General features: G+C 34.4%; 2 protein-coding genes and 1 pseudogene across 2 annotated transcripts; 2 read left to right on the forward strand and 1 right to left on the reverse strand.

Moving 5' to 3' along the window:
- Positions 1-198: 198 nt before the first annotated feature.
- On the forward strand, positions 199-9,826 carry LOC138331664 (ubiquitin carboxyl-terminal hydrolase 30-like). Its single transcript, XM_069279392.1, has 8 exons — positions 199-373; positions 2,148-2,315; positions 2,802-2,902; positions 3,326-3,424; positions 4,280-4,483; positions 4,854-5,012; positions 5,343-5,536; positions 5,957-9,826. Exons 1-8 carry the CDS (start codon positions 268-270, stop codon positions 6,351-6,353), a joined length of 1,428 nt encoding a protein of 475 aa, XP_069135493.1. The 5' UTR covers positions 199-267; the 3' UTR covers positions 6,354-9,826.
- A 1,079-nt stretch (positions 9,827-10,905) lies between these two features.
- Positions 10,906-13,427, reverse strand: LOC138331661 (uncharacterized). The gene has a single exon (XM_069279390.1). It carries the CDS (start codon positions 13,316-13,318, stop codon positions 11,324-11,326), a length of 1,995 nt encoding a protein of 664 aa, XP_069135491.1. The 5' UTR covers positions 13,319-13,427; the 3' UTR covers positions 10,906-11,323.
- Positions 13,428-15,030: 1,603 nt separating this feature from the next.
- On the forward strand, positions 15,031-25,809 carry LOC138331666 (cytochrome P450 4A25-like; annotated as a pseudogene).
- Positions 25,810-26,900: the final 1,091 nt, after the last annotated feature.

Below are 26,900 nucleotides of genomic sequence, written 5' to 3' on the forward strand. Positions count from 1 at the left end.
TTCTAAATAGTAGGGTACAAATTTTGAGATAGAAAAGTCATTTGAATAGATTTTGACCTTTTGATAATTTATATTGATATCATTATTCATAAAGAAATATAAGAGTTTATTCTTGTTCTATTCCGACTGCAAAAGAAATACTAGATCAATAAAATTAAAAAATAAATAGTTTTGTCTTACCCATTACGAATGGAATCAACCAAATCGGCAGACACTATGGACGACGTATAATATGTTTTCTTGTTTAGATCTGTAAACGCCATAAAAATGATGTCAAAACAATTCGCCTGGTTTGGAGGTTTGGCAACAGTTGTTGCCACAGGACTTTATGTTTTCTTCGGTCCTTCTGAAAAGAAGAAATCAAAGAAGAAAGGTAATATTCACTGACAGAAGTTTTGTGGTCAAGGTCTTTTGGTTTCTTGCCAATATGTGGAGTGTATCATCATAAATGATGATGACACGCGAGTCAGAATACATGCAATAATATGCATTCCACGTTCATTGGTATGGTCATTTTCGTGTGGGTTTGGCATTACAGTTGATATAGACTGTCCCAAAATGACAAAATTATTAAATAAAAACAACTGAAAGCACAGAACTTGAGAGTGACAATATTGTATGTAGTAGAACGAATAATCATACCCTGCCTCCACTCCGTTCCCGGCAGGGTATGAATTCCACCCCATTGCCGCTAGTGTTGCAAGCCCAAATGTGATCCACATCGGGCACTTTGAGACTGATAGAAATATTTATTTTTCGGGTAATATCCTTATGTAACTGTATTGTTCTGACAACTATGATCAATATTCAATTCACAAACCTTTCGATTATAATGTTTCATTAAATATTAGTGGTAAATTCCAAGGCAAACACAACACATGTATAATTCTGTTCAAATACACCGCCATTTTGATTTACTGGAAACCGTGACAAAATGAAACACTCAACTGAGGTAAAATACGTTAAAAAGTTTAAAAAAACCAACACACTAAGAATAAACATGGTGAAACTGAACAAATGTAAGTATTATTTAGAATTAAGCGAAAAAGAATTTTTAAAAGTTCATGTTAAAAACTTTGTGACATATTTCTTTCGTAGTGAAAATTTATAGGTCATTCCATATATGGTACTTAGGTGCCATATTTGGAGCGCGAGACTTTCTAAGGAGAAGCATCATGGCGGCCAAGTGAGCCGTGTTGGAGATATGAGCCATTCAAAGGTGCTTCAAAACATGATTTAGACATGGCAGGGCTCGAATTTTACATTTTTTTGTCACTTGCTAAAAATAGCAAGTGCCCAAAATTTGTACTTGCTACTATATTTTTACTTATAACTAAATATCTGTGTTCAAATTACTATATTGTTATATATAAAATCATTTATTTTTGCATGATGATGTGAAGTGTATAGGTATATCAACAACATTATAATAAGAACTGTGTCCCCATATTTTCCATTAAAACAATTTTTCAAAATCATTTTGTCATTTTTACAGTTGTCCATATTAAAAACCACTTGCTGAAATATGCAAGTGCATATTTTTTTCATTTGCTATTCTGGTGTATCTACAATGTACTTGCAAAAAGCAAGTAAAATAGCCTGAAATTCGAGCCCTGCATGGAGGTTGGTAAATAAATAATTATTTTATGTTAAAAATGTTGGATATTGTTGAATTTAATTACAAAATTACATGACACACATGAAATGCAACATTTTCACCGCTTGATGTTTTGCAACACAACGGGCAATGGGACGGAATCGTAGCTCTGCCGACGACCATCTGTCAGAAATCTTCTGTCCGTCGTTCAGAGCTACGCATCGCAGCTAGTCCTGTAGCACCGCTAAATCTGGCTATAGAGCTAGATTTTCTATATATATAGCCAAATCTGACTACACGTAGTGGATAAGTGTAGCAGGATTGGACTGGGTCGATCATCGGTGACCAGGTAGCTCAATCGGTAGAGCACTCAGCTAGTGTTCGAAGGGTCCCGGGTTCGAATCCCGGTCTGGCCACTACATTTTCTCCTCTCCTGTTACAATATTAATCTAAATACCATTAATTGATTGTTTTCTTTTTAGATTGTTTTCTAAATCCCTACTTTAAATTTAAATATACTTAACCTCATTGAAATTATTTTTTGTTACAGATCTGTGTCCTGGACTTGACAATCTTGGTAACACATGCTTCCTGAATGCTATCTTACAAGCCTTTGCATCCTGCCCAACTGTTGGGAAGTGGTTAAAAGATTTCTTTATGAAAGTTCCGGATGCTGGTAATAAATATCTAGCATCGACAATATCACAAACAATCAGCGGTAAGTCTCTGCAAGTTCTATTGTTATGTTATGTTAACTTATACCACATTTTGCTAGGATGGATTCCTTGTCCTTGTGACAATTGTTTCCCTGTTTGAAATTCTCACTTAATAATTATATAACTCCTTCCAGGACCCAGTTTCACGAACATTCCATAAGTATATAGGAGTTCCTTAACTTAAAACTTATGGGAAATTAAAGCATTACAGAAGTTAAGGAAAAATCTTAAGTAAAGGAACCTCCCTTAAAATCTGCAATGCTTTTCTATGAAAAATATTGATTTAAAAACTAAGGAATTTTTGAAGTTAAGGAATGTTTCTTTGTGAAACTGGGACCTGTTATCTACTGTACGAATGGATATTATTACTATCTTAATTATTACATATGATCAAAGTGTTTTTATTCTATACAATAGTTTTCTGTATTACTGGTAATGTTTTTGATGTTAGAATTTGATTTGGTTGTGATTTAATTTGGTAATTGCAGTACTCAACTATGACACCGAAGTAGATGAGGACTACCACTGCCCTGCTGATGTCATTAATGCTCTACGGGGTAGGGGATGGATTATCTCCCCTGATGAACAGGTATGCACATCTGAATTGTAGGTTTTCCAGGATAAATTTACCTGATCAGGACTTGATGAAAGTGATCCTATAGCTAGATCCTGATTGCAGATAGCTGTTATTTTCAAAAGGATTTCTAGATTACAATCCATTATCAATCACCTTTCCTTAAAAAGGTTTCGACCATAATGTGCATAGGATTCATTTCATACTTGCAAGTATTACAATAATACAACTCATTATTTATTTCTTAATCAGAATGAATGATGTAATTAAATATAAGCTGTTCCATTTGATCAATGGATGATTGGAGCAAAGATCCACATACTGAGATTGCTTAAATTGTAAATTATAAAATGTATTTGCAAGATACAAGTTTGCACATAGTCTTTGATTTAAGTGATTACCACACCATTTAAAAAAAATAAAGTTTTGTTTTTGTAGGATGCACATGAACTATTTCATGTGTTGACACAGTCACTTGATGAGGAAACTGCCAAGTATCCAAGAGTTGTCTCCCTGTTTGATGTTGGATTACTTGAGGCAAGTACATGCGTTATTTGATATTCTGATTGCCAGATAACTGTTTGAAATATATTTAATGATACCAAGGTGTGATTAAGAAAATGAATTGATTACAAAACTGTAGTTAAATTTGTTCAGGATAATAAGCTCTTTCTCTATGTGAAACCTTAATTAGGCACTAGTTATCATTAATATTTGAAGGACTAATTAGGGGGTATGTTTTAAAGGCACTTTTAAAATGTCTTTTGTGTAAAAAAGTTTTGGTATAACACATGTACAATGTACTAAATAACTTTATTATCAATGTTAATTTATTGACAACTTCTTTGAGAACTGATTTTTGTGGTGTTTAAATTTCTGTTTTAAAGACTAAGGCTTTAGCTTTTTCTGTTGATTACACTTATATGGTTCTAATGTACATATGTTTGAAACTTTGTCACAACCATTATTTTCGCAGTCTCTAATTCCCCAAGAATTTATCAAAACTTAATCACACAAGAAAACAAATAATCTACAATAATTAATTAATGTTTGTCATGTTTATCCCCTTAAGAACAAGTCTCTGAGATAGTCTACGGTATGTTATTAATGTCTGTCGACAGGGTGATCGGGTGGTGTAGTGGTTAAGCCACTCGCCTTTCACCTAGCCGGCCGGGGTTCGATCCCCGGCACGGACGTGAAAAGGTCAGGGGTCACCTGCCCGATCACGTGGGTTTTCTCCGGGCACTCCGGTTTCCTCCCACACTAAGACCCCTCGCGCGCTTACATCCGGGCCATCGAGAGTGATTTACATAAGTTGTATAACTTGTTTCTCAATCGATGTAAAATAAATAAAGTTTATATTTAATGTCTGTCGTGTTTTTTTCCTTTAAGAACAAGGCCCTGAGATACCAGTCAGAGGAAAAGGCAATTACTCGAAGTAAAAGTCTGTTACCGGTGCTGCCTAATAGAGAGAATGATCACCCCTTCAGGGGCCTTCTCGCCAGCCAACTCCACTGCAATGAGTGTGGCTACAGAAATCCAGTCCGCTATGATCTTTTTGACAGCTTGTCACTTAGCATACCAGCTAGTGTGTGGGTAAGTAATTATTGACCAATTTGAGGCTTTGCATATTATAGAGAGTTATCTCCTTTGTGGGAAAGTGTAAAGAGTGAGTCTGACATCATTATCAGGGTTTTCAATATCAGGCGGTAACTGGTACTTTTTGCCGGTTAAACCTGGCTGTGGTACCGCCTGATTTGGGCTAAATTACATAAGATAGCATACAATTGCAATTTTACCACTTTCCCGGAAAGATAATGAAACCCCTGCATTATCGTGAACATTTATTTTGATTTTTTAGTTTCATGTCAAAATCACAAAATGCTTGACCTGGCAAAATATTAAACCGGCTTTACAGTATCAATGTTTTAAACATTTATCATGATATTTATGTGGTATGTTGCAGGGCTCCAAGAGTCTAGAGGCACTACTTCAGCACTACATCAGTGCGGAAACTGTAGAGAATGTAGAATGTCCTGGCTGTGCTAAGATAAAAAATGCTGCTGCTCACAGCAACATCCCACCACCACGCTCAACCTTCTGTAAAAAACTCACTATTGGAAAGGTAAGTTGTGTGAGTTTTTTCTTATGTATTCATCGCACATTTGATTAAAAATCTGTATGATCCTGAACCTGTTGATACTGCCCCACCGAAAATTGGTATAGACAAGTTATTTACAATGTACAGTAAAACCCCGTTATATCGCCACCTTCTGTTTTCCTAGATTTTTATATAATTTTTATGTGTTTAATGTGAAAAGTGAAAGCAAGGTTATTAAAAGGAAAAATTGAGAAGCTAAAAATGACTGATGAAGGAAAAATCTTCTCTCATATTAATTTTTTAATGCTTAAAGCATTTAGAATAACAATGAACTATGTTTTGACCATTTTCCAGTTGCCACAGTGCATGTGTATACACATCCAGAGGACCCAGTGGCTTGATAACGGTATGCCAATGAAGCGACACGAACACATAGCCTTTCCAGAGATACTACAGATGGACAACTATGTATACAGCAAAGTTGGAAAACAACAGGATCTTCAATCCAAAAATGGCCTTCTAGGAGGCAAGAACCAGCCACTGTTCAAGTAAGACTATTGTTCTTTGATAATGGTGTAAACTTTGTCATATTCTGATATTCTTTCAAAAGTCTTGACATTTTACTAATTAAAGTTTAAAAGTCTTTTGCATTTTATCTGATTAAATAAAAAAAATCTGTTAGTAAAAATTTGATTGCAAGTTTGATGGGGGATGTTTGGTATTTTAATGTAAAAAGGAATTTGTCAAAAATATTGATACATGTACGGTGTATATGAATAGTGAACAGTAATGGAAACAGTTTTCAAAAAACTTCTAATAATCGATTAAAACTACAGCTCCTAATAAAACATTAAAGAATCGAGGTCTGAGTTCACAAGTTTCTACACAATTTCAATGGAGTTTTAGCCATTGTGTGTCAAAAGTTAGAAGCATAACAAGACTTATTATGATCTTCTTCTTTTTTACAGAAATGTAAACAACCATACAACAGAGAACAGATCCTCGGGTCCGGTGAATCTTCTCCGAGCTTTAAACTACGACTCCAACATCACTAGGAACGGAATATTTCTACAGCCTCCCATCAACTGTCAAGTGCCAAATATCCATTCTGATGTCAATCATAACGGACCAAACATGTCAAAATATGCTTCGTCAGAGTATACATACAAACTCTCCTCTGTTGTTGTCCATCTTGGGGACATCATGTCAGGACATTTTGTGACATATAGACGGAGTCCCATGACAGTGAAAGGAGAAAGAAGAACAGATCGATGGATCTGCTGTTCTGATACAGCAGTAACACGAGCGGAACTAGATGATGTACTGTCTTGTCAGGCTTACATGCTCTTTTATGAAAGGATGTGATTATGTGTGTTTGTGATATTGTGTTTGTACAGAGATATACTTGTGACTCTAAAACCCATTGTTTCTGTGAACTCAGCAGTACATGCTTAACCTAGTCAATTATCAATAATGTAATCTTCCTCTGTGTTTGTATACTAAGTATACAAAGCTTATTCAGGAAGTCTTATTATATCGCTAATCCTTAAACAGACGAGTGTAAATCTCATCACATTCCAGCCTCTTCATAAATCAAGTGAATATTACTAATAGAAACAATTGCACACCAACAATCCACTCACCCCTCTTTGCCTTTTCCCTACCCCCCTCCCTTTCTGTATGTCCTAACAAATAATATTTCAATAATATTTTCACACACTGCACCCCAATCAATTTAAGTACCAACCTCCCACCCTTATCCTTTATACTAATATACTAATACTTTCCCCCAAGATCCTCCATATTAATAACATCCCTTCCTATACTAATATTACTTATACAAATTATATGATCCTTCATTCTACAAAAATCATCAATACCCACCCATCTCAAGGTGTGTAGAAGGCCTCCCAATATGCTCTAATAATCTTGTCTTAAATTTTCCTTACCTCATTCTTTGTACTAACATAACCAACACAAATAATTCAAGGACTTCTATAATTTCTGTATTAGACTAACACACCAAAATGGTCAGTTTATAATATCCGCCTCCATTCCTTTTTCCATTTCCCCAGTTCTAGCCTGACCCAAGTCCCTGTTCCAAAGTATTCCATTGAGATCTCTGTATCAATCCCTTTTTCCATTTCCCCAGTTCTAGCCTGACCCAATTCCCTGTTCCAAAGTATCCCTTTGAGATCCCTGTACTAATTATACAATAAACCCCTTTTTCCATTTTCCCTAGTTCTATAGCCTATTCTCTAGATATTCCTGTACTAATACAACCCCTTTTTCTATTTACCCCAGTTCAAGCCTTGCCGGAGTCCCTGTTCAAAAGTATCCCCTTGCATTTGCGATCCCTGTACTAATAGCTAGATATATACAACTGATAAAATAAACCCAGTACCTTCTTTTCCATAATCCTCTGTATTCTCCTGAATTCCCATCCCCCAATATGTAAATTCTCCTCTTGTTTACTACATACTAGCATAATACTGAATATGGCCTCTCATCCCATTAAACATTCAAACTTCCCCTTACAATATATTCTATTAAATGCTTCTGTCTTTGTACTTTGTCCCAGACTTCACTTACAATATTGTACATATTGAAAACTTCACCACTTGAAACAAGCATTAGTGACTGGTGTGTTGTTTTCTACTCAGTCTGCTGAATTTGACTTCATTTTGAGCATCCAGTTTACTCCAAGTGGCATCAAATATGTTCTACAGCTACAGATTTGTACATTCTTTTTCAAATATGACTCAAATTTAATATTACTGGGATGTTTAATTTTGTCTCAATCAATTTCACCATATCATGTCCTCTTTTAATTTTTCAAAATTTAAGATTTTAAAAATAAAATGCACTTTAATCTAAATTTAAATTGTCATACAGGTAAATGCTCTAAGGTATATTGCATTTATTTATAATTATGGCTCAAGTTAATCTTCTTTTATCAATGTAAAGATATTAACAAAATTCTAACAACTGAATTTACAATGATAGTTGAAATTATGGTTTATGCTTTTAAAGCTTTGGTCTCTGAGATTGATAATATATGTATCGACTTGTCTCAATATCATTTTTTTTCTATGAAAGCTGTGCATGTGGTGTGTTTGTCATACAAGATTATTTGTTCCTGAAAGGCATTCATGCCATCGTATGAAAGAGATATCTGCAGACATATACATAAATTATGAATTGATTTAAATGCTGTAAAAATACATATTTCAGTACCATTAAATTTTTGTGCAATGATTTTTTTCACATTCACAACAGCTGTCATATTGAAAATGCAATTTGTACAATTATATTTTTAATTTTGGTGCATTCTTTCTAGCATGAAAAAGGTTACGATATGATCACCGCTGAAATATGTATGCTTACAGTATAGAAATATATATATTATGTATATTTTCGTGATGAAGAGACCTTCGTGTAATTAGCAAAAATTTCCCATTCATTAAATTTCCATGTTTAGAGTATTGTTTTGGTTTTAATTAGCACTTTTCGCTAAGATGAAAAATCATTCATGGTATGATGTAAAATCTTTTGATTTTTGATAACATTAAAGATGCTCCACCGCCAACAAACAGTATTTTTTCACTATCAAAAACAGGAGCAGACGATTTAGTATTTTTCTTCAGTTACAAAAATTACTTACTTTACACCATTACCACCATTGAAAAGTGAGCTTCTAATTCTACGTCAAGTTAAAAATATGAAAAATAATTAATTGCATCCAGAAAAAGAAAATTCTGACGCACTATATCCTATATGGAATGAAGTACTGATTGCGCATGCACCAAAGGCAAAATGAAAATGTATATATTATTTTTGTGTTAATTAGATATACAATGTAAATACACACGATTGAACACCAATTATTGTTCAAATAATGAATATCATTCATGCTCTGTCGGCGGTGGAGCATCTTTAATATTGTGTTATATGCACAGAATTTTTATTTTATATAACACTGAATACCTCGTAAATTTAGATTTTTAGGAAAATAATCGGTAAATAGATATTATCTGATGCTTTTAATCTTACAGATATTCTGTTAATCATAATGTACTGTTACCGGGTGCTTTTTGTATGCTAGTTAGACATCCAACTAAGTCTTGTGAATTAGGTTGCAAGAAATGCGAAAACAGTAGTCCCAAAAGGCTTGATTTGATGAGAATTCTAAATTGATATGCATTCTGATCTCTCGAGTTACACTCCGTCAGCAGTCGTGGCAGAATGAAACAAAGGGACGTAACTCTGATAGATCAGAATGATAGATATGTAAATGATATTTGTCATGATTGTTTTCCTTTTTGCTTTTGTTGAATTCACCATTCCTGTAGTGTTCACAGTACAATGTGTAACTGTTTGTGTGGTGTTTGCAGAGAGAATGAAATTTTAACCTATCCACCCATTTCATTATCTTAAAGTTAGTCATTCATGCATTGGAGATCTTATCGTTTCTGCATCCTTGGTAATTTATTCATTACTACAACCTATTTTTGCATGCATTTTAATTTTGCTAATTAGAATATACAAAACGAATTCATCATGAAAGGTTTTAATCAATAGAATTTGGACTTCAAATTAAATTGATGTGAAAGAGTTTGAAGGCATAACAATGCAAAAACTAAGAAAAAAGTGTCTGCGATAATTACTTGATCATGATGTATATAGATAAACAATTCTGCTACTTTTTTTGTGTGATGAAGATACGTTTCTTTTGTGTTACACATACTCATCATTTTACAAAACAACTCGTCTTACTGGAAACTTATAACAATCAAATTTTACTTTCAAGTTATCTAAATTATAGATATAATTTAAAATTTATATTGAACGTTTAAATGAAAACATTATAAATCATGATAGATGTTTATATGTAAAGTATTGATATAATGCATTTAAGTCACATAGAGAATACAGATTTCAATATGTGAAATATTAATATAATGCATTTATAAGTGACGGAGGGATGTGAGAGATAGTTGAAAAGTATTAAATACTTAAGCATGACTGTAAATTATTTTGCTTGTGTACATATTTTCACAAAATTGTTGTTTATTCCCGAAAATAAAATCTCTGTCGAGAAATACAAGTGTTTTGTCATGCTTCATAACCATATATGTTGGAATGCATGAAGATTAATAGCATCTGTATCATTATCCATAAATTAATTATTTTTTCTATATCTACATCTATATTGTACTGACCACCTTCATTAAGCTGAAGTTTATGTCAATTGGAGTGAGTGTTAAAATAGATAGGCAAAAAGGATTGCTGATTTGAAGGCGTTCTAGGAAAAAATGAATATTTACGTGCTTGTGTTCTACATGAAGAAGTCTGATATGTATACAGATGTGCATGTCTTGTGTTGCGTACTGGAGGAACAAGTAGGTCTTTTCTAATGTTTATTTTGTTATGTGTTATCTTATGAAGCATGGTTGGTCGCATGTCTTTCCTGCGTTGTTCTAGAGAGCGCCAGTTTAGATTTTGTATCATGTCACCAACACTGGAGGTGCTTCTATTGCTTACAAACTTACATAATTCCACCAGGCATTACAGTTGTTATCTGGCCTTCGACGATAGTCGTACATTAGGTGTACCAACACGGCGGCGGTATCAACATTTGCATTAAAGTGCACTTTTGACAAAATTGATCGCATTTAATCGAATGAAACTTGGACAAAATTGTTTTTGTATCAGTCAGAATATATAAACAAAGGTAATGAAAAATGATTAAATCAGTTCTGGTTTTTTAGGGTTAAAACACAGAATTTTGAGAATTTGCGTTAAAGTTCACTTTTGACAATCAAATTTAATCAGATCCGATATTGAATTGAAACTTGATCAGATTACCTTTCGCATCAGTCAGAATACATACACGGAGGGTAAAATAATTAAACCATTATGATATTTTGAGGCTAAAATTTAGTTCATTTTGAAATATAGTTTGTTCATCAAAAGCCCGTGTTATAAAATTCATAAGAATAAAAAGTTGACTAAATATATTATTTCGTAACTAGTCTCTGAATGCACTGAATGCTCAACATAATGAGGAATGTATACTTAATTTTGACAATGATATACAAATGTAACATATCAAAGTTCACGGGGAAAATTACTCCAACAATGTTAGAGGTATACCACGGCGAGACACTTTTGAAACAATACGTTGTAGTCAGCAAAATGACGTCCGATAAATTAAAGAAACGGCTGACCAGTCGACTCTCATGTAATGGGAGTAGGGGAAAATCTCTGGAAGTTCAGACAGCGGATACACGTACATTTGTACGCGTGCCGTCTTTAGTTTGACCACATACGTTCTATCCTCTCCTGGCAGGGTTTTTATATTGATCCGGTACCTGAACAGTAAGAGAGTCTCTGTATTCCCTGAGAGCTCTCTGTGTGTCTCCGACCATTTCGTAACAGATACCCAACATGTTGTGGACAATCCAGTTTTTGTAGCCTCCGTGATGCTTGCCATACTTCGCTGCACGAAGGTGAACCAGTGCTGCGTCACGTCTCATAGTGTCACCAAGTTCGTGGTAGCACAGAAAAGACAGAAATATAACGTATGGAAGAGGAGATATAAAAAGAAAATCTCCACGTGAAAGTTTTGACAACTCCAGATGTAATTGGGATGGACAGAATTGTGAAGCACTTTTCCCTATTATTATTGGTGCTGCATAAACTTCATGGGATTTGTACAACATGGTATACTCACGACCGCAGTACAAATCTTCATACTTATCCATCGCCTTCATGTAAACCTTCTTTGACGAGAGCATGTATCTACATATTTTCAATGCTTTTGTGAGATTGCCTATCTGGTAATGATATGTTGCTAATAATCCTGGACTACCACACACTTCAGCAAGTGGTAAAAGCTGGTTCCTGCATTTCCTTAAAGTTTTGTATTTAGCTTTATTTCCTCTAAAGTCTTTATGATCCCCAAATGTTTCCAGTGCAGCATTTGAAAGTCCCTCTGTTGCAGTGGTATAAGCTAAGAACTCATCTATATCCGACTTAGACTCCAATAGGAGCTTCAACATTACCGGGACAGCATCTGGGGGACAATAAATCAACGCCAGTTCATTGAAAACAGTTGCATCAAGTTTACGTTCTAACGATGCTGGCGGAGGTAGTCGAATATCTGGTGATCCCAACGCCCTTATTTCATTAACAACTTGTCCTAATGATGGCTGCATGAATGTTCCAACTGACAAACATCCCCATTTCTTGTTATGGAGGTCAATGAGAAAACGAAGCAGTTGTTGTTGATTTTCACCATGAACTTTGCCAAGAAACATGTTGTTTTCGCTGATGAAGTAATTCGGACAAAATCCAGCTTTAACCCAGGCTATTAGGATACTTAAGCACCACATGAAACAGTAGAAGATATGTTTTTCCTGCCATAATAAATTTGGCGTGCTTTCCACTGCGTAAAATATCACGGTTTTAATAATATAAGATGTCAGAATATCTGTTTGTCCTACCAATTGTTCCATTGTTTCGGATATCTGTTTGAGAACGTACTTTAAAAGTCCATATACTAAGAATTGAATATGATTGAGAGAAAAAATAAGTTTTCTTTCCGAAGTAACGAATGAAATTCTCCATTGTAGGAATGTGTCAGCGGACGTTTTATCTCCCATGGGGACAAGCTGACAGCCTTCATGAACTATCTCATTCCTCAATGCTGGATCTGGCCACCCATGGAGGCGGGGTCGACTTATCCATTCATTTGCTTCTTTTGGCCAATCAGGGCTTTTGAAACAGGTTACAAAATCAAAATCAACCTTACTGTTTTCATGCAGTATATTTGCAGCTGGTCCATGTGCCTCAACGTTTAACTGATAATCACGTCTGCACCTATCAATATTCAGTGCTTGAAACATTTCACTTGAAATAAAGTAGCGATCTCCAACAGGAACCATGGATCTTATTAGGTTCGGATGATATGCCTGGGAGCGAACATCCAATTCTAAAGTAACATAGCCTGGCCTGCTTTTAGCATCTCTTACCATCAATATGTTTTTGATATCTGGACTAGATGTCATTTCATGATCGGGGCACAAAACGATCACATGTTTGTAGGTAAACATAACGTCGTGGTCTGAACCTTCCATAAGGAATCCCTCACCCATACTTCCCGTGGCAAACGAATTAAGCTGACTTTTTGTCTCCGAGTTTTCAACGAGTTCTCTTACAAGTGTAAGTTTTCTTCGGGCAGCCACTATTTCCTTACTACCTACCCATCTATCCATGATGTGACGAAGAATCCATGATTTCTCATACATCTCCTCCTCTGCAGCCATCTTTGTTCAATAAAAGAGGTCAAAGGTTTACCGTATAAAATATAGATTGATACATGTATATATACTGTAACTTGAGCTCGTTCCGGTCTGTCGAAGCAGTAGAATTACAGTGGAGAATATATATATATATTGCTTGAGTTCGTTTTATCGTCAATATACAATGCTTTCTTAGTCTCCATTAACTTCTCTACCGAGTCAATGCTTCCATGGTGTTGCTTTCGATACTTATTGTGGATAAAATTCCCGGTCTATACATGTATACATGTATAACCCCATTGACCAGTAAGATTGAATCTTCCATGCTTGAGTGAATGTGATACAGGTTTAGTCGCTTGATCTGACGTATATCTTCTCCACTTCTCTCACTCCTCATGTTAGCTTTTAACAAATATCAATATTCCCTCTCACAATTTTATATTATTCTTTGTATTGATATCAACAAATGATTATGTTTTACCCTGTTTAATAACGTTTCATCTTCATCGTCTGCTTACTTGGTATACCAACGTGCATTATCGCGCTAATGTGTCTATGTCAGTATTTATTCAGCCTTGACCCTGACCACCAGTAATCCCGTTCACCTGTGTAACATGTATAAGAAACATTCCACTTCAAAATCAGCTATCAACACATTGAGACTTTCGGATTTACCTGTTACCTGTTACCTGTCGTCGAGGTCTAACTTGTAGGCCTGAGGCCTCTCTGACCCACCACTTGGTCTGCCCTTTCCGGTAGTGGCAGCTGAGTTGGGGTGTAGCTAGCAACTTGGGGAGAAATTACCTTTCTTTAAAAAATTGGTTTAATGTCTCTGATTGGACCACACTTTCAGGTAGCGCGTTCCAGCTGTTGATAACCCGTTGTGAGAAACTGTTTTTCCTTATATTCAGCCTGAATTGTTATTTTGATAGGTTTTTGCTGTGACCTCTTGTGTGTTAATGCTGAATAATTTATCCTTTTCACATTTATCAATATTAGCCAGGATTTTAAACACTTCAATTACGTCCGCCCTCTGTCTTCTGTACTCTAGTGATGGTAAGCCGAGGTTAATCAGTCGTGCTGGATAATTTTTGCTTCTGATGGATTTGATTAACCGGATGAAAAAACAACTCTATGACATAAATAAGAGAACATCTCGTTTCTTGAAATACCTAACATTTTTGGGAAAATAGATAGCAAGTGCTGAAATATTGTGGGGTTGAGTGAAACTTGGCTAAAGGGTATTCATCCATCAGAGAAATTCTTAATAGATGGCTAAACAACTTAATTCATCATTACCGAGGTCATACTACAGGAGGTGGTGTGTCCCTTTATATCAGTCAGAGAGGCAAGGCACGGAACAGCAAATAAAGATATAGAATAGTATATCTATGCTGCCTGGTCATTTGTATGATGAAGGTGACAGTGCACACATTGTACTAGAGTGTACATTGTCACACATAAATATTCACTGTTTATGTAACAATGTCATTAGATAAAAAAATCACAATACAGTTGTTTTTAATCAACATGTTTTCTTTTATTCGTCTATTATGAACTACATAAATACTATTTAACGGTATCTCATAGTATACAATATATCTCCTCTTAATATAAAATATTTATAAAGAATAGAAGATGATCATAAAAGGTGTCAGCTATCTTACATACTTTAATTGAGTAAATGACAACTTGGCTTGTCACAGATGGTGATGTTAACTAGTTGTTTATCTCGATGATGATACTTCATATGATCTAAGTGTTATGAATACATTACTTCAATTCAAATATTGAGCGAAATTCTTATTACGTGTTGCAACCCAACCTCACTAGACTCTCATCCCCACCGCCACCCCAACCCCGAACCTACATCTCGACCGGTCAATGGGCTGCATATAATTTTAAATAGAGTTGTACATACGGTCACAAGAACTTGAAGCTGATACCGGTGTTTTGTAATATTTCATCAAATCCGGAAATGAAATCTTTTTATGGCTGGGTAAAGTTCAAATACTAACATTTATATGTTAAGCGTCAACCGTTGGCCCCTGATAAAACATGACCTGACGACCTCGTTGACACAGGCAGGGGAACCAGATAACACAGGTAAATCTATACAATTATTAATTTGTGAGCTAAAACCTCTGTGTTATAGTCCTGTTTATGGTTTATTTTAATGTTTTGCGGCATTATTAGTTATACATAGCAATGCTCCTTAGGTAATGGAGGTACATGTATAGTGTATACATGTGGGTCACAGCACAACTGCAGTTGATAAATCCATGTGTATATACATTCTACATATGTATCATATATACTGTAGTGTGTTAAATTGGAACGTTGTTATGTGGTCAACAAATACGATACATGAACTATCTAACACCATTGTCAATAAACTTCAGGGGTTACTATCACTGTCGTTATATCCATCCCTGGAATATGACATAATAAAACTGAAGAGGGGGGGGGGGTTAAAAAGACCAATCGCAGGCGTCCAGAGGCTGCCTGTGACGACTAACAGTGAGCGATGCCCAACATCAAAGCCAAATAGTGTACCGTTATTCGATTTTTGCATGTATATCAAAGTAACAAACTACCTAGCTCATCTAATATAATGGCCCACACATAACCTTCAGATTTGCTTATGACATAGTCCAGGAATGGATATGGATGTAATAAAGTGATAGAAACCCCTGGAATATCAAGAACGATCTAATACATAAGTTATATCAGGTCATTGGTGTCACATAAAACCCATCTATAGAAGTTTTCAGACATATCAAATTCATTCACAAACAATGTTTATCGTGAAACTTCTATAATATATTTTATACATTATGATATTTTTCCTTTAATTAATGCATGCATGTCCATATAGTTGCAAATTAGTTTTATAATTGTCTTAGATTTTAGACGCATGTAGACATACATTTCATTTGAGCTCACCAATTTATCAAAAGATAAAGATTTGAAACAATTTGCATACATTCATCTGTATTTCATAAGACCCTAAAAAAGTAGTTGAGGACTTCGAAATTTTGATAATAAAGAAAAGCTCGTGAACCTAGGCAGAGGCAACGAGATAAGACGTGTTCCAAGCAACTGCCTCAGCTACATAATGCTCAGGGCCAGGTTGTTCATAAGGTGATTATCTCATGAACAATGGGCAAGTAGTTAAAGAATGAAATACTTCAGACTTTAGCGAAATTCTGTTTAATTTGTTTGTGAAGGCATTATTTTTTTTCAATTTGAAAATCGTCGTTAAAATGTGACTAGCATAGTTAATCATCTTTTGAACACCCGAGCCCTGATTTACTACCAGGTTAAGTACGACGTTTGAGTATTGGAATAGTTGACGAGTAGAAGTATATCCTAACACTTATTTCCATGTTTTGAATACGAAAAAACTATATCTTATTTTTCAGATCATTCAAGCATGGAGATATCTATGTTGGCAATAATTACTATTCTGCTTGGATTACTAATATGGAAGTTGAGTGCTTTAGTCCACAGATATAAAGCCTACATCGCCCTATACACATCTGACAAAGTCATCAGATTCGGGAAGTTTCATCCAGTATGGGGCCATTTACATTTGGTTAGTAAATCAATGAGGGGGGATTACTCTTTTAGGAAAAAAAATATATTCTCATGACGGAACCAATTTATGAAATGTGTAAGGATATATTTGTATTTTTTTCAGAGATGAAATTGCTATTTAGATGAACGGTAGATTTTTATCTTAATATCTTGAAAAAAAACCAAACATACACAGAAGTTTGGTGGCATTTTTATTCAAATTCCAGTTGTTGTACTTAACATTGTCACTTTTCGTTATTTTGTAATACAAAATTTATGGTTTACCAATTACTATTATCATACTGTACAGTTGTTAAATTTCGCGGATGTAAAATTTCGCGATTTACTGTTTTGGCATTATTTGCGAGGTTTTATTTTCGCAAGTTATCTTAGTAGCCTTTAAAAGCGTTATTTAGACGACAGGCTATAATACATAAAACCATTATTTTGATAAACTTCGCGAGGTATTAATTTGTGTGGATCCACGAATTTAGCGAAATTAAAACCACTACGAATATTAGCACTTATACAGTAATCTTATAAGCATTAGAACAGACTTTTCCTTAAAATAATGGCCTTGTAGATAGGGCGCTAGGGACCTTAAAGGCAACATTTGGAATCTTCTCTTTTCTCTTCTCCCAAACGTCATAACGTCTCCCTTGACACCGCCTCACATTTTCCCCTTTATTTGAGCGCTCGCCCCTGCTGGTGAGGAAGGCTCTGGGATATGTCCCCTGTTCGAAACACACCAAAGTCTATAAAAATGGTAGTTACTTTTTATGCTTCGCGCCCAGTCATAAAATGAGTATAGCTGGTGAAGTGTATTGTTCGGTGTCTTTGGCGGCATGCTTCAGTGTGAAATCACTATAAAACAACAAGTGTCCCACTATGTCAAAGAGACACATGGAAAAAACAAACGGACACGAAAACACTCAAACATGCTGCATACAGCAGAGATCGTTCTTAAATGAAAACTGAACATGAATGATTTTAATAATAATGTAATTTTGATATTTGCACGAATTCTCAATCCATAAAATCGATTTATTCATTGTTTATATTCACAATGCAATTTATAAGGTATTCCCACCTAAGTTACGATACACAGAGATACAAGTGATAGAAAAATAATAAGAAATCACATCAATTGTTGCAGTTTGTTCCTCTCATCAAATTCCAATATTACGCCGTCAAAGGAATGCGTGAGACAGGGAGGAAGATAACTTGTTACTGGCTATCTTTCCTCTACCCGGTATTGGGGGTCTGCCATCCAGACACTGTCAAGATCCTCCTCAAGTCTAGCGAACCAAAGAATAAACAGAAGGGTGGTGGCTACTTTACCCTACTGCCGTGGCTAGGTAAGCGCCGTGACAGAATCACCATTCCGTCAAAAATTAATATTCATTTAAACCATGTAATAATTTTATTTAATCATCTATATAACGAGGATTTTCATTGGTTGTCATTTCAAAACAATGAATTCGTCGTTGTAACGTCGTTTTTGATTGACTGAAACAATGGCGTGAGAATTTTATTGAAAAAAAAATCTTAAAAAGCTAATATGTGAAAATAATTGGTATGTTACGGAGTAATAACAAACGATGGTTACCCTGACCTTTGGTAAATTGTGTCTACATCATCATTTTTATTGTATCATCATTCATTTATAAACTTGTAAACTAAATATTACCTTATAAGGTGACGGGTTACTGATCAGTGATGGTAAGAAGTGGGAGAGGAACAGACGACTGTTGACGCCCGCCTTCCACTTCGATGTTCTCAAACCTTATGTACCCATTTACAACGAGGTCTTCAATATATTCTTGGTAAGAAACCTTTCCACGCTTTCCAAAACAATGTACATTATACACTACCAAAAATGATGGTTCCATGTTACACTGCACATTTACGGAGGATTTTTTTTTGCAATATATGTATTTCATACAAGAATTCAAAGTTAAAAATATCAAAATTAAAAAAGATCATTTTATCTGCAATCCTGGGAGAGTAAAAGGACCATAAATCCCCCAAGACAGCAATTTCATGCTTAAATATTTCTTCCTTATCTGTTTAAATCTCATTCAAAAATTGTAAAAATGTAAAGCGAACTCAAATTTCCGTCTGATAATTTTAGTATTGTATCTTGCTTATAAGATATCTTTTTATAAGCCTTACTTTAATTACCAACAATGTGGTGAAGAAAGAACACTTTTTTTCTATTCAGGACAAGTTGGATGAAGCGTCCAGCAATGGGAAGAGTATAGAGATTTACCATAGAGTAGGCCTTGCTACACTGGATACTCTCCTACGTTGTGCCCTGTCATACGAGGACAATGTTCAGGGGCAAGGGTAAGTTATGCTTTGTCATGTTATAGTTCGACAAAGTACAGAAGCAATGGTGAGTTAGGCTTTTTCATGTTATATACAGCAAAGGACAGAAGCAAGGATGAGTTAGACTTTATCATGTTATACATGGGAAATTTACAGAAGCAAGGATGAGTTTTATTGTACACTCTTTTACATGAATGATATGCAGGTGCAAGGTTATGAGATACAATGTTGGTTATATCTTATCTTAATCTGCCATACCGGTGTCATATAAAATGTTCATCCCATTTAATACAGTACTCACTCGGGTGAATTTTTAGAAGAGGGGGGGGTTGGAGAGTAGAGGAGAAAATATGTGACTTATTTTTTGCAATTGTTTTGTTAAAGATGCTCCACCGCTGACAAATGGTAATTTTTCACTATCAAAAACGGGAGCAGACGATTTTGTATTTTTCTTCAGTTACAAAAGTTACTTACTTTACACCATTACCACCATTGAAAAGTTTAAGCTTCTAATTTTACTTTAAGTTAAAAATATGAAAAATAATTAATTGCATCCCGAAAAAATTCTGTGGCACTATATCCTATATGGAATGAAGTACAGATTGCGCATGCATCAAAGGTAAAATAAATTATTTCATATTATTTTTTGTGTTAATTAGACATATATATACATGATTTAACACCAATTACTGTTCAAATGATAAGTATCATTTATGCTCTGTCGGCGGTGGAGCATCTTTAAATATTTGGTCCCATTTAGCGATCCTCAATTTTTCAGAGCGCTTATATGGTCAAACATATATGAAATTAATGATAATGATTAAAAGGGGAAATAATGTTGACTAAACTCTTCTTCTTCAGAACCAAACATCCCTACGTGAATGCAGTCCGGATTCTTACCAACATATCACTCAAAAGAATCATGTAAGTTCTTCATATTTGTCAACATTAAAGAAGGAAGCCGATATATCTGACTGTTAGTGTAATTGAATACTGTAAACTTACTCGTGTTAGCACAATCAAATATAATTCCAGAATTAGATTTTAAATGGTTTTCCGAATGATGAGTTGACGCATTCGCAATAGTTTCTATTCCGTAATAACATAATAGAGTTATCTTCCCTTGCAGTCAGGTATTGATTGTGACGTCATCTGTTTGCGAGCTTGACGTCATTCAGAGAAAACGACGTGAGTTTCACTCAGAAGATAATGATGTCACAATGGGATACCTACCCGCAAGGGAGGTAACTCTGTAATAAGCAAAGAAGGAATACAGAAGATGCAACTTTGGTTTGCACAGGAAAAGCATTAGACTACGTAGATTAACATTACGATCGAGTATCGAAATTTCGTAGATATAATTTGTTTCGCGTATCAGTTGCAAGAGTTAAGTGTAAGCATAGAATTCTTCCGTTGGTACTAAGGAAACAGGCATCTCTTTGATGTGAAGTAGCAGGGATGAACGAAGGGTAATGATTTAGCTGTTTATGTAGTACCAAAAAAAAAAAAAAAATTATTTTTATTACATGGCTCTAAATAATATCGGTATAAATAATGATATTAAAATCATATTAAGAAATATGCTATTTCGGAGAACAGACAAAAAACAAAGATATCTTTGTCGATACGCTGGAGAAGGCCGTGGCTGCAAAGGAGAGATAGCTGCCAAATTTTCTATACAACAAGGCTGCTGTTACATGTACGTACCTGGCAATAAGTCAAGGATTAGCAGCATTTACACGTGATTTTGATGAAATCAGCCAAAAAAACATAAATTAAAAAATATATGAAACATAGGAAAAATAACAGTAGGTTTTATTCTCGCCATCAAAATGTTTAATTAGTATTTTTGACTGTCAGGTAGTAAATTCATAGGGTATTTCTGCCTTGAGTAAACATTTCCTATGTATCCCCCGATACCTGGCGTCGTCGATGATTAAATATTTCCTTAGTACAAATGAAACAATTGTATATACAATTCTTTTTACCTTCTATTGTCTATTGTACTATCGAATATAAATCTCGTTATAGGGAACCATGGTTACATCCAGATATCATATTCAAAATGTCGTCATGGGGACGAGAATATTATAAATGTGCAAAGTACGTCCATGAGTTTGACGAGCGGGTAATTAAGGAAAGGAAGCTGTCATTGGTATGTTTTGTTTTTACTTTTTAATAATTAATGTTGAAATCTTCAAAAGCCAAACATTCCTATTTATTATTTATATATTATCTATGAACATATGAATACTGTGCATGTGCATATTTCAGTGGTAATCTTGTTCTTACGCTTTTCACGCTTAAAAATGCGCAAAAATGAGATTGTGGGAATCGCATTTTCAGTTTTAGTAAATATTGGATTGCGCCGACATAAGTACACGTGCGATTACAGTACTAATATACGTTTGGTTTTTATAAAGAATAGACTAATGTGAATCATTTTGTCTGTATATTGTGATAGCTTGGTACGACAAAATACAACACGACATGCATGTATCTGTTTCTTTTTGCGTGTAAAATGTCGCGATTTTGAGATAATTCGAGAAAATCAAAATTCACGAATTCATATTTCGAGGTCTAGCGATAAAAGTACATATTATCTTCCAATTACTTCTTTTTCGTGGAATAAAACCCTGCAGAAATACATGTAACTGGTTATAGAGTTATATATTAAACAATACAAGTTGGTGTGTTCAGGCCGCTGACACTACAGTGTTGACGAAGCGTCGTAGAGACTTCCTGGACATCCTACTGACCGCCCGAGATGAGAACGGTCAAGGACTGACCGACCGCGAAGTCAGGGACGAAGTTGACACTTTTCTTTTCGAAGGTAAAAGAGAGTTGTTTTAAGCGTCGTATTATCTGACATACTTTCTGTGGATTCATTTTGACGACAGAGATTGAATGTCGTCTGCTGTATATTGGCAGTTTTTGATAAATATATATTTATTATTATGAGTTTATTTATCATTTGGTCTCAATGTTTTGTTGAATAATTTACAAGGCCAGACAAACATTCGTTTAAAGACTTTAGCCTAACTGATCCCTGTAACCTTTCATCATTCACACTTGAATATCTATTTAAATATACATTCACCGGAATTATGCTTGATATAATAAAAAGACTATTTTTGTTGATAACTTTGATGTAATTCATCCATAAAACTGACACAATATGAAATCATCTACAAAAAAGTAATACTTTTCGAACATGAATAGGATTTCTAACTTTAAATCTACCTCCATGTCCAGATAAAACGTGTTTGTGTTTAGGTCACGACACGACCGCCTCCTCCCTGAGTTGGGCCATTTACTCATTATCAAAGAATCAGGAAGAGCAGCAAAAGGTCTACGAAGAAGTCAGAAAAGTTCTGGGTGACAAAACAGAAGTTGAATGGTAAATCCCAGTTCCATACATTCACATTTATATTGGTGGTCTTTGAAACCATTCAGATTCGTTACCCTCTCTCTGGCATAATGTCACTACACCAGGGTCCATGTCCACAACATTTTGATCCTTATCTTAAAATTCCCGGTTTCAGATCCAATATACGTGTATCTCACACAAGTAAAAGAGCGTCCATGTTAACAAAAAGGAATATACAGAGGATGTTCCTCGTTTCTTGATGAATACAAGCTCTGAAGGAGAAATAGAGTGAATTCAGTCAGGCAGCTATAACAATTTACGTAGCATTTTTAGGGCAAGTTAAAAACAATAATTTTTCAAATTTTGATGATTTCCATTGCGAAGAGATATAGTGGGCTAACAAACAAGAAAATCATGAGTCCATGACTCGAGTAGATGAATGCAATAACTCACTGAATCACTGATTGACACAATGCTATCCTTTTCTTATGCTTCACAGAAAGATGTAAATAAATGCGCGGACACTGACAACAAATAAGTAAATAAACCTATACAATGATAACAGAATGCATATGACAAATTGATTTTAAGGCAAAATGTCTACTGTTAACGTTGAAATGACATACAAATAGGATTTGTGGAAGACAAATCAATGTTGTTTTTATGTAGGAGTGACATCAAGGAGTTTTCTCGCCTTACCTTATTCCTGAAAGAGTCCATGCGGATGTTTCTCTCCAGTTCCTTCAGTCGGGAGAATAACAACAAAAGAAATAGACTTGGATGGCCTCAAAGTTCCCGCCAATATGGAGATATATGTCTTAATACATGCCCTAAACAAACGAGAAGACATCTGGGGCGATCCTGAGGTACATTTTAATGCTATAATTCAATTTTGCTTGTAACGAGCATTTTCATTGGCCTAAACATTTAGAAAAAATGGCACCACCATAATTGTAACGTCGCTTCAGATTGACTGTAACAACGGCGTAATGATTTCTAAGAAAAAAAAATCCAAAATTGATTTCGAATTCTAAAGATAATATCTTTTGTAAATTGAATTATAAGGATAAATTTGAAAAGCAGACAAATCATATGGGAGACATATTTATTGAAGTCTAATGAACCTAACGAGTGAACCAACTACTAAGTAAATAAATTAAGATTATTCTTTTCAAAGCGACTTGGGAAATGAACTACACTGAGAAAATTAACCATGCAATGTCGAACCTTTCTGATACGTAATAACATGGTAGACAAAGGATAAAGTGTCTATATATTAACCATCATTCTGTGTTTTTATTCAGAATTTCCGGCCAGATCGATTTGTCAATGATCCTGAAAAAGATCCGTACAGCTATGTACCGTTCTCCGCGGGTCCGAGGTAAAGTCGTATAGTCGTATCACCCGCTAAATTAAATCGTACCCAAAAATACATTGGTTTACATGATCAAATATATAATTCTGTCTACAAACATAAATTGGTTTATATGATCAAATATATAATTCTGCCTACAGACAAGATTTCAATTTTCAAATATTTTATTGAAAAAAGATGTTATGTGTTAATAGGATTAGACATCAGGCATAGCCTATCTTAGTCATCTCCTGATATTGGTGGTACAAACAAATAATTATATAAAACATATATAAATGGTGAGGTTTATGAAGATAAGGGGAGGTAACTCGTGATAAAGAAAGGCATAATTGTTAATTATATTTATAGTAACTCTATAAATTAACATTAAATTTTCATTTTTAATGTAATAACCGAAATTATTGTGACATGATTCTAAATATACTTGATAGTACAAACTAGATCTAATGACAACATGCTTATTATCAAAAAAAACCCTATTCTAAGCATATTCCGTTTTCGCATATTACAGAGTTATCTCTCCTGCGTGTAGGTATCGATTGCTACGTCATTATTTTGGGGAGCGCAGTTCGCGTCGTTTTCTCCTAAACGTATGACATTACGCTCGCAATCACATGACGTCAAAATCAATACCTACCCGCAAGGGCAGATAACTCTGTAATATGCAAACACGGAATATCTTTATTCACAATACAATATAAATGTACAGTTTTAGTATTACATTAACGTCGTTGGTTGGAAATGGCTAATTAGCCAATGTATCAAGGATTTTATTTATAAATTTGTACTTTACCAAAATACTTAATTCTAACTTAATTATGATTTCTGAATTTACAGGAATTGCATTGGACAACACTTTGCCCTTGATGAACAGAAGGTTGCTTTAGCTAAATTAGTTCAAAGGTAATAAATTGTTAAAACAATAAACTTTTCTGGTAAAGTTATAACCCTTTCATCCAGTGACATTTATCCTTCAGTGGACAAGTAGTCTTACCACTAACCTTTTCCGTTAAACCTCTCTATTATAGTAGGCCTTTTTAAAGTTTGCCTAACACGAGGGCAGGTATGGCTAGCCCTCTATGTTTGTGATGTTAGTTTAAAAGTTTGATACCAATGGTAGTTGTTAGATACTTTAGTAATAACCATCCGTCAACTTACCACTTGAGTCGTAATTGAAGGTTTGCCAGCTCTCAAATAAAACCGCCAGGGTACCGCACGTAGTTTGCATTTTGCATTGTATATGCTGCGTCATTTCCATCGACATTGGATAGGTACACGTGCGCTTGCGAGCACGAGACGTGGCTACAAAGAGCGTGGTCAAATAAAATATTATTATCAAATGGACGTAACGTGAAACAAAACAAACTTTAATATGAATTGAAAAACAATCTAAACCATTGAATTTTCTCAAATATCAAAAATCTTTTCATATATATTACAGATATAAAAGTTTTGCCTGACACGGAACAAGAACCGGAAGTAGAGCTCGATCTCGTCTTGCGCTCTTCAAACGGAATGCATATAAAGCTGGAGAAGAGATGATGCAATATGAATCATTTAATGCAATTACAATGTTGAACATTATGATAAATGACAATAGCATTTTAATAGTATTATCTGCTATGGTATGCCTGATTTGTGCCATTTTACGTTCTCAATGACACAAATCAGTTAAAATAATCAGCAGATGGAATTTATTTTCTCCAAGACATATGCATGCCACACAGATGTCATATGTATATAAGCATAATTTGCAAATATTTGGAATAAAGTTTTTTCAAACATAATACGTATACTTACAAAGATAAATTGAATACATGTAATTTAAATGCAAAATGCCCTCACATAAATATTTTTATATTGGCGTTATTTTTTAGTTTTAATAAATCTAATAAAAATATGTCTGAATGTTTTTTCTTTTTTTGTAAGTTTAACTAAAATAACTCATGTTATAACAAACACTTGAAATATTGATATGTACAAAACTTACATCATTTCTTTTTTTCTTTGTTTTTGTACAATATATGCTAAAACTACTAAATACACTTCATGTTATAACAAACACGTTTGGTAACAAAATGAATACTTTTAAGATATGTGTATTTACAAGTTGAAAATATGAAAAAAATTAACATCATCGAGCATTATTTTTTTATACGACTGCACAAAGGCAAAATAAAAAATAGTTACTTTGTAATTAGACAATTTATATGACACCATTATGTTAAAAACATACCTTAACGCGGATGTATAGAACTTTAACAATTAAGGTGGGTTTCCATGTATTTGCTCTGAATATTCATCCTTCCTTCTTTTTTCATTCTTATATAGTTTTCCTGTGTTGTATGAGTTTTAGACTTTTAACAGGTAAATCATATTAATCAAATCAAGTTACTAGTAGTAAAAATATCTCTTTTCAGAACTTTTTTTATCCTATTGCAAAATATAAATTGTTGTTTTATACCATGTAATTAATTACTTATACTAAAAGTTGTGTTACAAAACTTGATAAAAACACATGGCTTTCAATATAAAAAAAAAACCAATACATATATAATATTTTGACGGACAACGGGAATTGAGTACAATACGACGGACACCATATCACATATCTCATTACCTCACAATATTTTTGACAACTGGTTCATGTCGCATTTAGACCATAACTGAAAGCTGGATCTATTTTCTTTTTAATGTGCTAAAAAGGTTTATTTACCTTGCACGTCTGGGGATTACAAGTCGTCAGCGAAATAAAACGCACCTGTGTATATTAATTAATGGTACATTGTAACTCATGAATTCAATACTATCTCAGTTTAAAATTGGAGTTACATCCCTTGTTCCATTCGGATTGTAATACAATGTTCTTGATAACATCGTGCCTGACATATTTGTATCAGTTTGAAAACTTGTCCCTAATTGTCAATCATTGAAACATACTTGTCATCATG

Source organism: Argopecten irradians, chromosome 9, assembly GCF_041381155.1.
Source record: "Argopecten irradians isolate NY chromosome 9, Ai_NY, whole genome shotgun sequence".
Classification (NCBI taxonomy): Eukaryota; Metazoa; Mollusca; class Bivalvia; order Pectinida; family Pectinidae; genus Argopecten; species Argopecten irradians.